The sequence below is a fragment of the Carcharodon carcharias genome, chromosome 4 (assembly GCF_017639515.1).
Source record: "Carcharodon carcharias isolate sCarCar2 chromosome 4, sCarCar2.pri, whole genome shotgun sequence".
NCBI lineage: Eukaryota > Metazoa > Chordata > Chondrichthyes > Lamniformes > Lamnidae > Carcharodon > Carcharodon carcharias.
The window spans coordinates 169791542-169805173 of record NC_054470.1 but is presented as its reverse complement, the minus strand read 5'-3'; the positions used below and the strand labels follow the sequence as shown (position 1 = coordinate 169805173).

The window sequence follows — 13632 nt, the reverse complement described above, 5'->3', positions numbered from 1 at the left end:
TGTCTTCAATTAACCATCAGCACATAAAGTTAAAGGGCAGCCAGTGAGTTGGAACATTGGATGTTCCAAGCCTACGCCCAGAAAACTGTTAATGAGAATACAAACATATGAATTAGGAGCAGGTGTAGGCCACTCGGCCCCTCAGGCTGGCTCTGCCATTCAATAAGTTCGTGGCTGATCTGATTTTAACCTCATATTCCAGCCTAGCCCTGATAAGCTTTCACCCCCTTGCTTACCAAGAATCTTTCTATCCCTGCCTTAAAGATATTCAAGGACTCTGCCTCAACCTAGTTTTGTGGAAGAGAATTCCAAAGTCTTACAGTCCTCTGAGAGAAATGAATTTTCCTCATCTCGGTCGTAAATGGGTGACCCCTCATATTGAAACAGTGACCCCGAGTTCCAGAGTCTCCCACAAGAGGAAATATCCTTTCCGCATTCACTCTGTCAAGCCCCCTCAGGATTTTATACGTTTCAATCAAGATGTACGAAAAGCAATTCAATACTTTCAATACTTGCTCTAAATTTTTAAAAATCCATTTTATTAATATTATATTCACCATTTAACTGTATGACAGCCTCTTGACCTAACTGGAAGCTTGTCAGCCCCCCACCACCCCCCACCCACACCCCTCTATGAATTCCGCATTACGCTCCTTGGGGTAAATTTCTACAAAAAAGTTGTCTTTCCACCGCCACCTACCACCCCACCCCTCACCCCTGCCATCCCCACTTCTCTTTCTCAAGAAAATAAGAAAATGCATTTAACAAATTTAAAATCTGTTCACTTTACCATTGCTTATTTTTTCTTTTCAGTGGATAAGAGCCATCACTGCTTCCAGTAAGGTTCCTCCCACAAGGCCACTCTTTGTTTCATTACTTTTTCTGTCTCATAACTTTGTAGGAAAACACTTAATTATGATCAATATGTCAAGCTATTTTTCACATTATAATAGACGGACTAACTATGATTGATTAATTTTTCACAAGAGATTTTCTATATGGTGAAGTGCAAAGTATAGAGTTCCATCTGTTGCAGCTTTCTCCCTTGTGTTCGCACTGAATGATTTTGTATGCCGGAAAACAGCTGAACCGAAACTGAGAGCTTTTGGATATTGCAAACTTTAAGGGTAGTTGTGTCAGTTGTTAACAGCCAGCACGTTGTTATTGTTTCTATTTCCACTGCTATTACAGATGAATTTAATTACTTTCCAGTGTCAGGAGTCTATTACAGTTGTTACATGAGCTGACCTGCCTTCCACATCTTGACGGACTTTTTTTTAACAAAAAGTGCTGATTAGAAAGGCAGACTACCAACAGTACTTTAGCATCAAAAGGCAAGTTACAGCTCTGTTTACGATGCACTTTGGGCCACCCTAAGATATCCAGTTTTATATGTAAATACACTAATTCTGATTATAGCTCTTGGATGCTGGCCAGGTTAGCAGCGAGCCTGAGGGTTGTACATTAAAACTGTGAAGCTTGACAGAATCAGTGCGTCTGACATAAGACAGCTCCTTGATTAGCATGGGACTGGGTGGCTGACTCGTTTCCTGCCGTTCAATAGCTGTTCACTGTATTCAGAAGCAGGGAGCCATTCATCAGTAAGCAGTCAGAGCAACAGAGCAGGCTCGACTCTGCGTCTAACAAAATTGAAAGCTAAACATTTGGAACCACTTGCAGCCCAGCCTTTCTCGTCCGTGCCGAAGTGGAAGCCAGTCTCTGAGAAATTTGTGAGGAGAGTGAAAGAAAATACAGCCATGACGTTGGGTCTTCATTAGTTGCATATCTCTCAGGAATAGACTGCTTCACAGATACCTGCAGGAACTGTGATCCTCAGCTGCGGACAGACACACGCGCACATTTTCTCTGTGTGAAAGCAGCTGCAGGGCTTTTGAATTGAAGATTGGTTTCTGATTTATGTATTCTGCTCATCCTTTCTCACTGATTGGATATTGTTGTCTGTAGAAAACCACTTTCGCTGTCATCAAAGCATTATTCTAATCTTGTGACAGCAGGGATTGACGTTGCATCCTTCAGTTCCTGGGTGCACCGTTTGGGTCAAAACCCAAGGCTGGGTTTCTAATTTGTTTGGGCCTTTTGTGTTCTGGCTCACAGTTAGCCCAGCACTCCTAAGCTGAATCGAGCTATTGTCTGGGATCCTAGGGCTTTCACGCTGCAAATCGCTGCCTGCTCTTTGGCTGAGAAGCCACATTATGAGCCTTTTTTTTCTTATGTGAAGCTGGAAACTATAAGCAGTGGTGATTTTAAATGAAGTGTAATGCATTGTGGGATGTGTGTAAAATTGGATCAGCCAAAGCATAGGAGCAAGCCTGCAGTTCGCTATGTGGAGGAGGCAGTGCCAGAATGTTTGCTAATTCTTCCAGCACGTTGGCTTATTTCTAATCGAATAGAGCACAGCAAGAGATATGGAGCCCAATTCACATTGCTAAAGGATTAGACCGCATGTAGCCTCCAAATGAAGAAAACACGGAGTACAACCTTACGGCGTGCCTGGCCTAGCTCAGATTTTTCAGACCGGGCCTCAGACCGCATCAGATCCCGCAGCGAGAAGGACTATCGCTTGCACAAGCATTTTCCACCAGCTTTTATTTCTTCTGCATCACGGGGCTACCTAACTTCAGGTTTGTGGGATATTTTGCCGCTTTGGGGTGGGAGCAGTAGGGGTTTGTCACAATGCTTTTGTTACTCAGTGAGGTGTATTGACACGCATGAGTGATAACAAAAATGAATCTGATTAACGTCAACAAAAGCATATTACCTCCATTTTGACTAAATTTTCCAAAATAATTACAGCCCTACATTAGCTAAAATGTCACAATTGATTATGGATGTATTGGTTTTACAGCGATGCAGTAAGTTATGAGATCCTGGAATCTGTTGCCACGGCAGCATGCCTGCACTCTGTGGGTTTTAAGGATTTTACATTAATTGTGTATTAACAAAGGCTTCAGTTTCTTTGTTATTCTAAGAATTAATGAAAATCCTGCTGAAGAGTGCTGATCACAGTGCCCTCCCACCCATCATTCATGTGTTTTGTTGCAAGGTTTTGCACAGCATCCAGTGTACATTTGATACTTTCGTATAGAATTACAGATTCTGGAACTGATCTGTCAGCAATTGAAAATCCTTTCTTTTGAAACAGTGGGTACACGTAAGGGAATTATAGACTAGAAATTGATTCTGTTAAACAGTTTACGTTTATATTATAATTTATAAAACTAGCTTCAGCAAATCACAGAGTAAATTGCAGGCAAATACAGCATCTTTTACATTGCTGGGCACCTCTTTGACTTGATATATGAACAGAAATGTTAAATTTAGGTAGCAAAGTTGAGTTTGCACACATGCAACTGTAGTATCAGTGTAAAGGGGGTTTCAGTTTACAACAGGCCTGCAGTTGTAACGCAAGTAAAGCCTAACTCTGGAATCAGGACCTAACCTGACACTCGAACAAATGGGACTGAGACTCTGCAGAGGAGAGAATCTCCCTCTGCTTAACTTTAGAATCAGTTCAAATCTTCACACCCAATTTACCCCACATGAATTTAACAGTGCAAACCTAAACTTGCATCGCACTGATGCTAAGATTTGTAGCATGAAAACACAAAAAATCTTGTGAAAATACATTTTATACTTTACGTGATTTGCACTTGGTGGGAAACTTAAGATCAAAGTCCGGTTTATAACATATGCTCTCTTCTGCTCAACTAAAATTTGTAGGTGAATAAGAATTTCTTAAGTTTCTTTTAACTTCCTTCGCAGAGTAACTTTGTGCCATTTAGGATTGCCAGAAGGATAAGCTGTCAAACATACATGCCAATCCCACTTTGTAGTCAGCTAGTGGAAGGTAGATTAGAGCCGCATGGGTGTTCTGGTCATGTGGAGAAATACTCAGCCTCCATTCAGTAACTCCTCATGGTTGAGATCAGAAACTAGTTCTGCAGGGAATTGTAGAGGTCCTGGTGCTAAGATGTCATGGTGCGGCGTACTGGAACTTCAATTTATTATTCCAACATGCTGACCTTGGATAAATACAAATTTCTATTGCTAATGGTAAAGATATTTTGTACTGGCAAGGCATCAACTTCTATTTTAAAAAAGATGAATCAAACTTTTGGCTCAAATACAAGTGCAGCATCTTAAAAAAAACTGCCTTTACTTAGTTCAAGTTGACCCAATTTCACATTAATAATCATAAGTCTGCGACTGAAACCAATACCTAAATGTGTGAATTTACTTTTGAGAAGATGATGACCCTGGTTTGACAGAACTATTCTGCTTTAATACTTGGACTTCTCCAGTGTTTCTGGGAATAAGTGCCAAGTATTTTCAAAGGAAGTGGCAAATGTAATTGATGGTTTTGGCAGCTGCAGGAAACCTATATATGTGTTTTGCTTCTGTTGCTATAGTGGTCACACAGGAATGTTTTTAGAAAATTCCCCTGAATTTAGCCCGCATATGTGATTTGATCTGAAATAATAACAAGGATAAATGCTTTATTCATGCCACGTGTGCTTGCTTGCTGCAAATATTAAAAAATTGAAATCTGGCTGGGGCAATAATTTTCAATTACATTTCCTTTAATAATTACATACCATTAAGCAAGAATACATTCTACCCATATTTCTGCTGTGAAAAAATGTATTTGTGTTATATTCAGCAGGAGCAAAAGTATAAAAAGAGCACTGTCTTTCTCTCTTGATTGCTTTTATAAGTTTTGAAGAAAAAGTTCAGCTGAATGTCACCCAGCTTGTGTTGAAGAACAATTCTGACATTTTCACATCACATGCAGTTGTGGGCCAAGTTAACATTCAAATTGGAGTGTAATGAGGAAGAGGTGCAGCATGTCTTTTTATGGCTATATTCTACTTGTCCATGAGAGTAAATATGTGCAAGACCCTCATCTTTGCTAAATAGTTTTTCCCCTAATTTGCACTTACTTCCATTTTACTGAAAATGTGTACATAATGTTCTGATCAGGATAGAACCTGAAATTAACAACCTATGCATAGGTAAATCTATCCTTGTCTTATTGGTGGTTATTGATTTATATAGTAGTCCACGGTTAGTAGCTGGTTGTTTTCATTTATTTAACTAAGCATGTTTGATCTTACTGCTACTGCCCTCTCTCCCACAAGCCATCCAATGTTCTGCAAGATAACATGCATGGCAGAAAGAAGGTTAATTTAACCAGATACTATAGTAGGCAAAAATTACCACTTTGCTCTTCATCTCGGGTAAGTTCACTTATGCCAATCAGGCAGCACCAGTGCCCAAATGCAACAGGAAAATGGGCTCAGACTGTTTATTTTCACAGTTTTAACCTCTCACACTCACCATCCTGAACTGCTGCTGTGCCAAGCAATCAGAAAACAGAGCTCTAAAGGAGAGGGTTAATTGCTTCATGTTGTACTTACTATGAAACACACTTCATTCAGCAGCTGACGTTTTTACCTAATGATCAATATTCTTGCCACAAAAATATGAATGTACTCAGGCATGGCTAAGTAATCATACTTTCATTTCCTTAAGGAAGCTACTTTCCTCACGGAAACCAATAGGAAGTGATCTTGTTAAAGGCCTGCTGTGATTTAAGATAATATATGTTCTTTGTCGCACAACTCCTGGTACATAGGAGGACCTTGAAGTAAGTAAGTTGTTTTCCATTTGTGAAATTAATTTTTTTATTCTTTCATGGAATGTAGGCGTCGCTGGCTAGACCAGCATTTATTGCCCATCCCTGATTGCTCTTGAGAAGGTGGTGATGAGCTGCCTTCTTGAACTGCTGCAGTCCCTGTAGTGTAGTTACACTCACAGTGCTGTTAGGAAGAGCTTTCCAGGATTTTGACCCAGCGACAGTGAAGGAACAGTGATATGTTTCCAAGTCAGGATGGTGAGTGGCTTGGAGGGAAACTTGCAGTTGGTGGTGATCCCATGCATCTGCAGCCTATGTCCTTCAAGGTGGTAGAGATTGTGGATTTGGAAGGTGCTGTTGAAGGTGCCTTGGTGAGTTGCTGCACTGCATCTTACAGATGTTACACACTGCTGCCACTGTGCACGGTGGTGGAGGGAGTGAAGGTTGAAGATGGTGGATGGGGTGCCAATCAAGTGGGCTGCTTTGTCCTGGGTGGTGTCAAGCTTCTTAAGTGCTGTTGGAGCTTCACTCATCCAGGCAAGTGGAGACTATTCCATCAAACCTGTGACTTGTGCCTCAGGAAGTCAGGAGATGAGTTCCTCTCTGCAGAATTCCCAGCCTCTGACCTGCTCTTGTAGCCACAGTATTTATGTGGTGAGTCCAGTCAGTTTCTGGTCAATGGTAACTACCAGAATGTTGATAGTGGGGGATTCAGCAATGGTAATGCCATTGAATGTCAAGGGCAGATGGTTAGATTCTCTCTTGTTGGAGATGGTTATTGCCTGGCACTTAAGTAGCATGTATGTTACTTGCCTCTTATCTGTCCAAGCCTGAATGTTGGACGGGTCTTACTGCATATGGACATGGACTGCTTCAGTATCTGAGGAAACATGAATGGTTCTGAACATTGTGCAATCATAAATAAAAATGCCCACTTCTGACCTTATGGTGGAGGGAAGATCATTGAGGAAGCAGCTGAAGGCGATTGGGCCTACGACACTATCCTGAGGAATTCCTGCAATTATATCCTGGGACTGAGATTGTTAACCTCCAAAAGCCACAACATCTTCCTATGTGCTAGGTATGATTCCAACCAGTGGAAAGTTTTCCCCTGATTCCCATTGACTCCAATTTTGCCAGGGCTCCTTGATGCCACCTTTAGTTAAATGCTGCCTTGGTGTCAAGGGTAATCACTCTCACCTCTTGAGTTCAGCTTATTTGTCCACGTTTGGGACAAAGCTGTAATGTAGTTAGGAGCTGAGTAGCCCTGGAAGAACCCAAACTGAGTGTCTGTGAGCAGGTTATTGCTGAGTAAGTGCCACTTGATAGGACTGTCAACCGACACCTTCTATCACTTACCTAATGATTGAGAGTAGACTGTTGGTACGGTAATTGGCCGGGTTGTATTTGTCCTGCTCTCTGTGGATAGGACATAGTTGCGCAATTTTCCACATTGCTGTGTAGATGCCAGTGTTGTAGCTGTACTGGAACAGCTTGGCTAGGGGCGCGGCTAGTTCTGGAGCAAAAGTTTTCAGTACTATTGCTGGATGTTGTCAGGGCCCATAGCCTTTGCAGTATCCAGTGCCTTCAGTCATTTCTTGATATCATGTGGAGTGAATCAATTTGGCTGAAGACTTGCATCTGTGATGCAGAGGACCTCAGAAGGAGGCTGAGATGGATCATCCACTTGGCACCTCTGGCTGAAGATTGTTGCAAATACTTCAACCTTATCTTTTGCACTAATGTACACCATGAGGATGGGAATGTTAGTGGACCCTCCTCCTCCAGTGAGTTGTTTAATTTTCACCACCATTCACGACTGGATGTGGCAGGACTGCAGAACTTTGATCTGATCCATTGGTTGTGGAATGGCTTAGCTCTGTCTGTCACTTGCTGCTTCTGCTGTTTGGCATGCAAGTAGTCCTGTATTGTATCTTCACCAGGTTGACACCTCAGTTTTAGATATGCCTGGTGCTGCTCCTAGCATGCCCTCCTGCATCCTTCATTGAACCAGGTTTGACCCCCTGGCTTAATGGTAATGATAGAATGGGGAACTGCCAGGCCATGAGACTGCAGATTGTAGTTGGATACAATTTTGTTGCTGCTGATGGGCCACAGCGCCTCATGAATACCCAGTTTTGAATTGCTAGATCTGTTCTAAATCTATCCCACATGACATGATTGAGGGTATCCTCAACATGAAGACAGGACTTTATTTCTATGAGGACCGTGTTGGGGGGCGCATTCTTACCAATGCTGTCATGGACAGATACATCTGCGGCAGATAGATTGGTGAGGATGAGGTCAAGTAGGTTTTTCCCTCTCATTGGTTCCCTTACCACCTGCCGCAGACCCAGTCTAGCAGCTATGTCAGTTCTGGTTCCACCAAGCCACTCTTGACGATGGACATTGAAGTCCCCCAACCAGAGTAAATTCTGTGTCCTTGCCACCCTCAGTGCTTCTTCCAAATAGTGTTCTACATGGAGGAATATTGATTCATCAGCTGAGGGAGGGGTCGGGTGCAGTATGTGGCAATCAGCAGGAGGCTTCCTTGCCCATGCTTGTCCTGATGCCATGAGACTTCACAGGGTCGGGAGTCAATATTGAAGACCCTCAGAGCTATTCCCTCCCGACTGTGCCACCACCTCTGGTGATGGTGGTGTCTGGGACATTGTCAGGTATGATTCTGTGAGTATGACTATGTCAGGCTGCAGCTTGACTAGTCTGGGACAGCTCTCCCAATTCTGACACAAGCCCCCACATGTTAGCAATGAGGGCTTACAGGGTTATCGTTTCTGGTGCCCAGGTCGCTGCCAGTTGGTCCATCCGGTTTCATTCCTTATTAGTTTTTCAGTCTGATACAGCTGAGTAGCGTGTGAGGCCATTTAAGAGTCAACCGCATTGCTGTGAGTCTGGAGTCACCTGTAGGCCAGACCAGGTAAGGATAGCAGATTTCCTTCCTTGAAGCCAGATGGATTTTCATGATAATCAACAATAGTTGTACTGAAATTAACTTTTAATTCCAGATTTATTAATTGATTTCAAATTCCACCGGATGCCATGGTAGAATTTGAACCCATGTCCCCAAAGCATTAGCGTGGGCCTCTAGATTACTAGTCCAGTGACATTACTACTGTGCCACCACCTTTCTCGCAGGTAAAATTCACTTTAATTACTTTGAACATTGTCAGAATCTTTTTAAAATTAGAATGTACTGGAAAGCGAAGACTGCTGTTCAGCCATGAGTGATTGAGCCAGCTGATGAACTTGATAAGGCAGGTAACATAGTGCAAGCTACCAGTTGCAATTTGTCTATGGTGTTTCCTCAGAGCAGCAAATATTCTAGAGCAGCCTGTGGATATAAAGGTGAACTATGTTCAGGGTAGTATTAATGTTGTACATATTTTGGTGTAGTTAAGCCTTAAAAATTTTTGGTCTGATTTTAGTTTTGTGTAATGTGCTGCCAACACCATGTTGATTCATGACCTCTTGGAGGTATTTAGTGACAAGTGCATTCTGGAAACATATAAAGAGAAAGTGGCTGATGATGAACATTGATCTCATTTTAAAGCAGTGCTCTGTATAAGGTTTCATCATTACAGTGCTACGTTTAAAATACTGCTAAATCTCAGGACGGTTTTAAACATTCTGCAAATAACTAGAAACTGTCCAGCATCCTTACATCTCAAGATTCACAATGTGGTGTTTCAAAATGTAAATTTTAATGACTTCCCTCAACACCACACCCTCCCCTCATCAGACCCAACAATTATTCATAATTTGGTTAAAATAAATTGCAACAGGTAAAAATAATTGCAAAACCATAATAATCTGACTATGCTTAAACAATTTCCAAGTGAGAAAAAAGCAATGATGATCCCTTCATTTAGCACAATTTGTCAAAATGTTTTGATTGCATTGAACTAACAATTTATTCTAGATGGCTTTATTAAAATAAAATGACCCCCTCAACGTCAGAAGGCATTTTTTTTTACCATGGGATCAATAAAATTGATTTTGATATAAAAAAATATTAATTATAATAAAGTGTAAAGAGTGGGGGAATTCTTCAAGTGTAAAGAATAGGGATACTAGAATAATTAATTAATAAATAAAATAAAATATTATAGTGATGGCAGAACATGTGATTTGTTGGTGCTGCTAGACACAAAAAGTGATCCACTGTAGTAAGTGCTCGAGGAACTTCGGACCCGAGTTGAGGAGCTGGAGTCGGTGTTGCAGACATTGCGCCACATCAGGGAGGGGAATAGTTACCTGGACACTTTGCTCCAGGAGGGCAGTCACACCCTTCAGATTAGGTAATTCAAATTTGGTCTGTGATCAGGGACAGGAGGGTGTGACTGCAGTTGAGGTAAGTATGGGGACCCCGGGGTAGCGTTCGAGGACCCCCAGTCCAAGCAATTGTCCAATAAGTATGAGATTCTTACAAGTTGTGTGGATGAGATCGGGGACTGCAGGGAGGGTGAGCAAACTGACCATAGCACCGTGATACAGGGAGCCGTTCAAGTAGGGGGAGGAAATAGGAATGCAGTTGTGGTAGGAGACAGTATAATTAGGGGGATAGATACTGTTCTCTGCAGCCGTGAGCATGAGTCCTGAAGGATGTGCTGCCTGCCGAGTGCCAGAGTTAAGGACATCTCCTCAGGGCTGGAGAGGAACTTGGAGTGGGAGGAGAGGGATTCAGTCGTCGTTGTCCTTGTTGGTACCAACAACATTGATAGGACTAGAAGGGAGGTTCTGCTGAAAGAATTCGAACAGTTAGGAGCTAAATTTAAAAGCAGAACCTCCACAGTAATAATCTTGGAATTACTACCTGAGCCACGGGCAAACTGGCATAGAGTAAATAAAGTCAAGGAGTTAAATGCGTGGTTCAAAGATTGGTGTGGGAGGAATGGGTTTCGGTTTATGGGGCACTGGTACCAGTACTGGGGTAGAAGGAAAGCCCATTCCAGTGGGACGGACTTCACTTGAACTATGCTAGGACCAGTGTCCTGGTGAATCAAATAAATGGGGCTGTAGAGAGGGCTTTAAACTAAATAGAGGGGGGAGTGTTCTGGAGAGGTGATCTGTAGGTTACAAAGCAAAAGGATTTGGCAGCATTGCAGCGCAGCTATTTAGGTAATGATACCCAGAGTGTGACAGGAAGGGACAGAGTGTACAAACATAAAAAACAGCAGCAAATAGGGTCAAAGGGGGGGAAAATAGTAAAAAGGCAAACTTAATTGCTCTTTACTTAAATAGATGTAGTATTTGCAACAAAATAAATGAATTAACAGCACAATTAGAAGTGAATGGGTATGATCTTATAGCCATTATGGAGAGAGGGTTACAAGGAGATCAAAGCTGAGAACTAAATATTCAGGAGTATGTGACTTTTCTTTCTTTCGAAAAAACCAGCAGGAAGGAAAGGGTGGTGGGGTAGCTTTGTTAGTATGAGAACAGTCCCAGAGGATTGGAAAACTGTCAATGTAATACCCTTATTCAAAAGGAAGGGAGACAAAAAACAGCTAACTCTAGACCAATTAGCTTAACATCTGTCATTGGGAAAATGTTAGAGTCTATTGGAAAATGTTAGAGTCTATTATGAAGGATGTAATTGCAGAGCATTTAGAAATACATAATATAATGAAGCAGAGTCAGCATGGCTTCATGAAGAGGAAATCATGCCTAACAAATTTATTAGAATTCTTTGAGGAGGTAACAAGCAGGATAGATAAAGGGGGACCAGTAGATATAATATATTTGGATTTCCAAAAGGTGTTCGATAAGGTACCACCCATAAGGCTACTTAATAAGACAAGAGCCCATGGTGTGGGGGTGGTATATTAGCATGGATAGAGGATTGGCTAACTAATGGAAGACAGAGAGTTCGGACAAGGGGGGCATTTTCAGGACGGCAACCTGTGGAGTGCCACAGGGATCAAGTGTTGTGGCCACAATTATTTACAATAGATATTAATGACTTGGATGAGGGAAGTAAATGTACTATTACCAAGTTTGCAGATAACACAAAAATAGGTGGCAAGACAAGTGGTGAGGATGACACAAAGATTCTACAGATGTTAAGTGAGTGGGCAAAAACTTGGCAGATGGAATACAATGTGGGAAAATATGAGATTATGCACTTTGGCAGGAAGAATAGAGGAGTTGAATATTATTTAAATAGAAAAAGACTGCAAAAGGCTATAGCACAGAGAGATTTGGGGATCCTCGTGCATGAACCACAAAAAGCTGGCATACAAGTTCAGCAGGTAATAAGGAAGGCAAATGGAATGATGGCCTTTATTTCAAAGGGAATGGAATATATAAATAGGGAAGTCTTGCTAAAACTATACAAGGCACTAGTTAGACCACACCTAGAATACCGTGAACAGTTTTGGTCCCCTTACCTAAGGAAAGATATACTTCCCAATGCGGAGGCAGTCCACAGAAGGTTCAGTAGGTTGATCCAAGGTATGGATGGATTTTCTTATGAGGAGAGGCTGAGTAGGTTGGGCCTGTGCTCATTGGAGTTGAGAAGGATGAGAGTTGACCTTATTGAAACATATAAGATTCTTAGGGGGCTTGGCAGGGTAGATGCTAAGAGGTTGTTTCCCCTTGTGGAAGAGTCTGGGACCAGAGGGCATAATCTCAGAGTAAGGAGTCACCCATTTAAGATAGAGATAAGCAGGAATTTCTTCTCTCAGAAGGTAGTGAGCCTGTGGAATTCTTTACTGCAGAGGGCTGTAGAGGCTGGGTCGTTAAGTATATTCAAGGCAGAGATAGACAGATTTTTAATCAGTAAGGGAATCAAGGGTTATGGGGGGAAAGCAGGAAAATGGAATTTAGGATTATCGGATCAGCCATGATCTCATTGAATGGTGGAGCAGACTCGTTGGGCTGAATTGCCTACTTCTGCTCCCACATCTTACAGTCTTATGGGTTTTCCACAGCATGGCCCAATGTTCTTCGACCCAATGTATATAGATGTGAACAATCCAAGAAGGGTCATTGACTAGCAGTCAGGATCCCAGGCCCAGAGTACTGAGGCCTTTTCACCAATTCTGCTACTAACCTAACTGCGATCATCTAACAGCATTGACTGAGGATTGAACCTAGTACTTACTGGCCTGTATATTGCTGCTTTGTTGGGTTCATTTGTCCTTGAGGTTATTAAGGAGCTCAAACTATCTAATTTACTTAGATATTAGAAAATTTTCCACTGATTGGTTTAATCAGTGGCACGTCTAAAATTCAGTCTGAAACAGTTGTGTAGAAGCTGGCTGCCAATCATAACTTCCATTGGAAGGAAACAGAGGCCTCAGAGCATTGTACAGCTGGAACAAGTTACAGAAATAGGGAATTGTGTTACATGCACAGAAGTACATTCTCCTTTGCTCATTAATATTGGTGATAAACAAGATGCAAATAGGAAAGTGTATTCCTCATTATGTGCTTTGTATTTACTCTTTCATGAAAATTAGTAGATCTTCCACGGCATTCTATATGGATAGCCTGGGATATGACAGACAATGGATTGTTTTGGGTTAGAAAAATATGAAATTTGAGGCAATCAACATGCTTTACTGACTATGGGTAGATTTGTCACACTGCTAACAAGGAATTAGAAGGTCAGCCAATATCTGGCTTCTGACCTGCTCGAGTAGCCACAACATTTATGTGAGTGCCCTGGTTCAGTTTCTGACCAGTGATAAGCCCCAGGATATTTATGGAGGGGACTCAGCAATAGCAATGCCATTGATTGTGAAAATGAGGTAGTTATGCTCTCTCTTGGTGATAGTTAGGCCTAGGACACTGCTCTGAGTGACTATCGCAGAGATGCTCTGGGGCTGAGATGGTGGATCTCCAATGACCAAAACCATCTTCCTTTGTGTCAGGTATTCCTACAGCCGCTAGTGATCTTTCCTCCGAGCCCATTGGTTTCAAGTTCACTAGGCCTCCTTGGTGCCACATTC

The 13632-nt window shown here is 42.0% G+C and overlaps 1 protein-coding gene across 3 annotated transcripts in view; it reads left to right on the top strand.

Annotated features, from left to right (window-relative positions):
• Positions 1-1548: 1548 nt before the first annotated feature.
• LOC121277098 (storkhead-box protein 2-like) overlaps positions 1549-13632 on the top strand; it is a 126752-nt gene continuing 114668 nt past the window's right edge. For all 3 annotated transcript variants that reach the window (XM_041186099.1, XM_041186098.1, XM_041186103.1), the window contains exon 1: positions 1549-2642. In XM_041186099.1, coding sequence (XP_041042033.1) covers positions 2477-2642 — 166 coding nt within the window. In that variant the 5' untranslated portion in view covers positions 1549-2476. The remainder of the gene's footprint in view (positions 2643-13632) is intronic.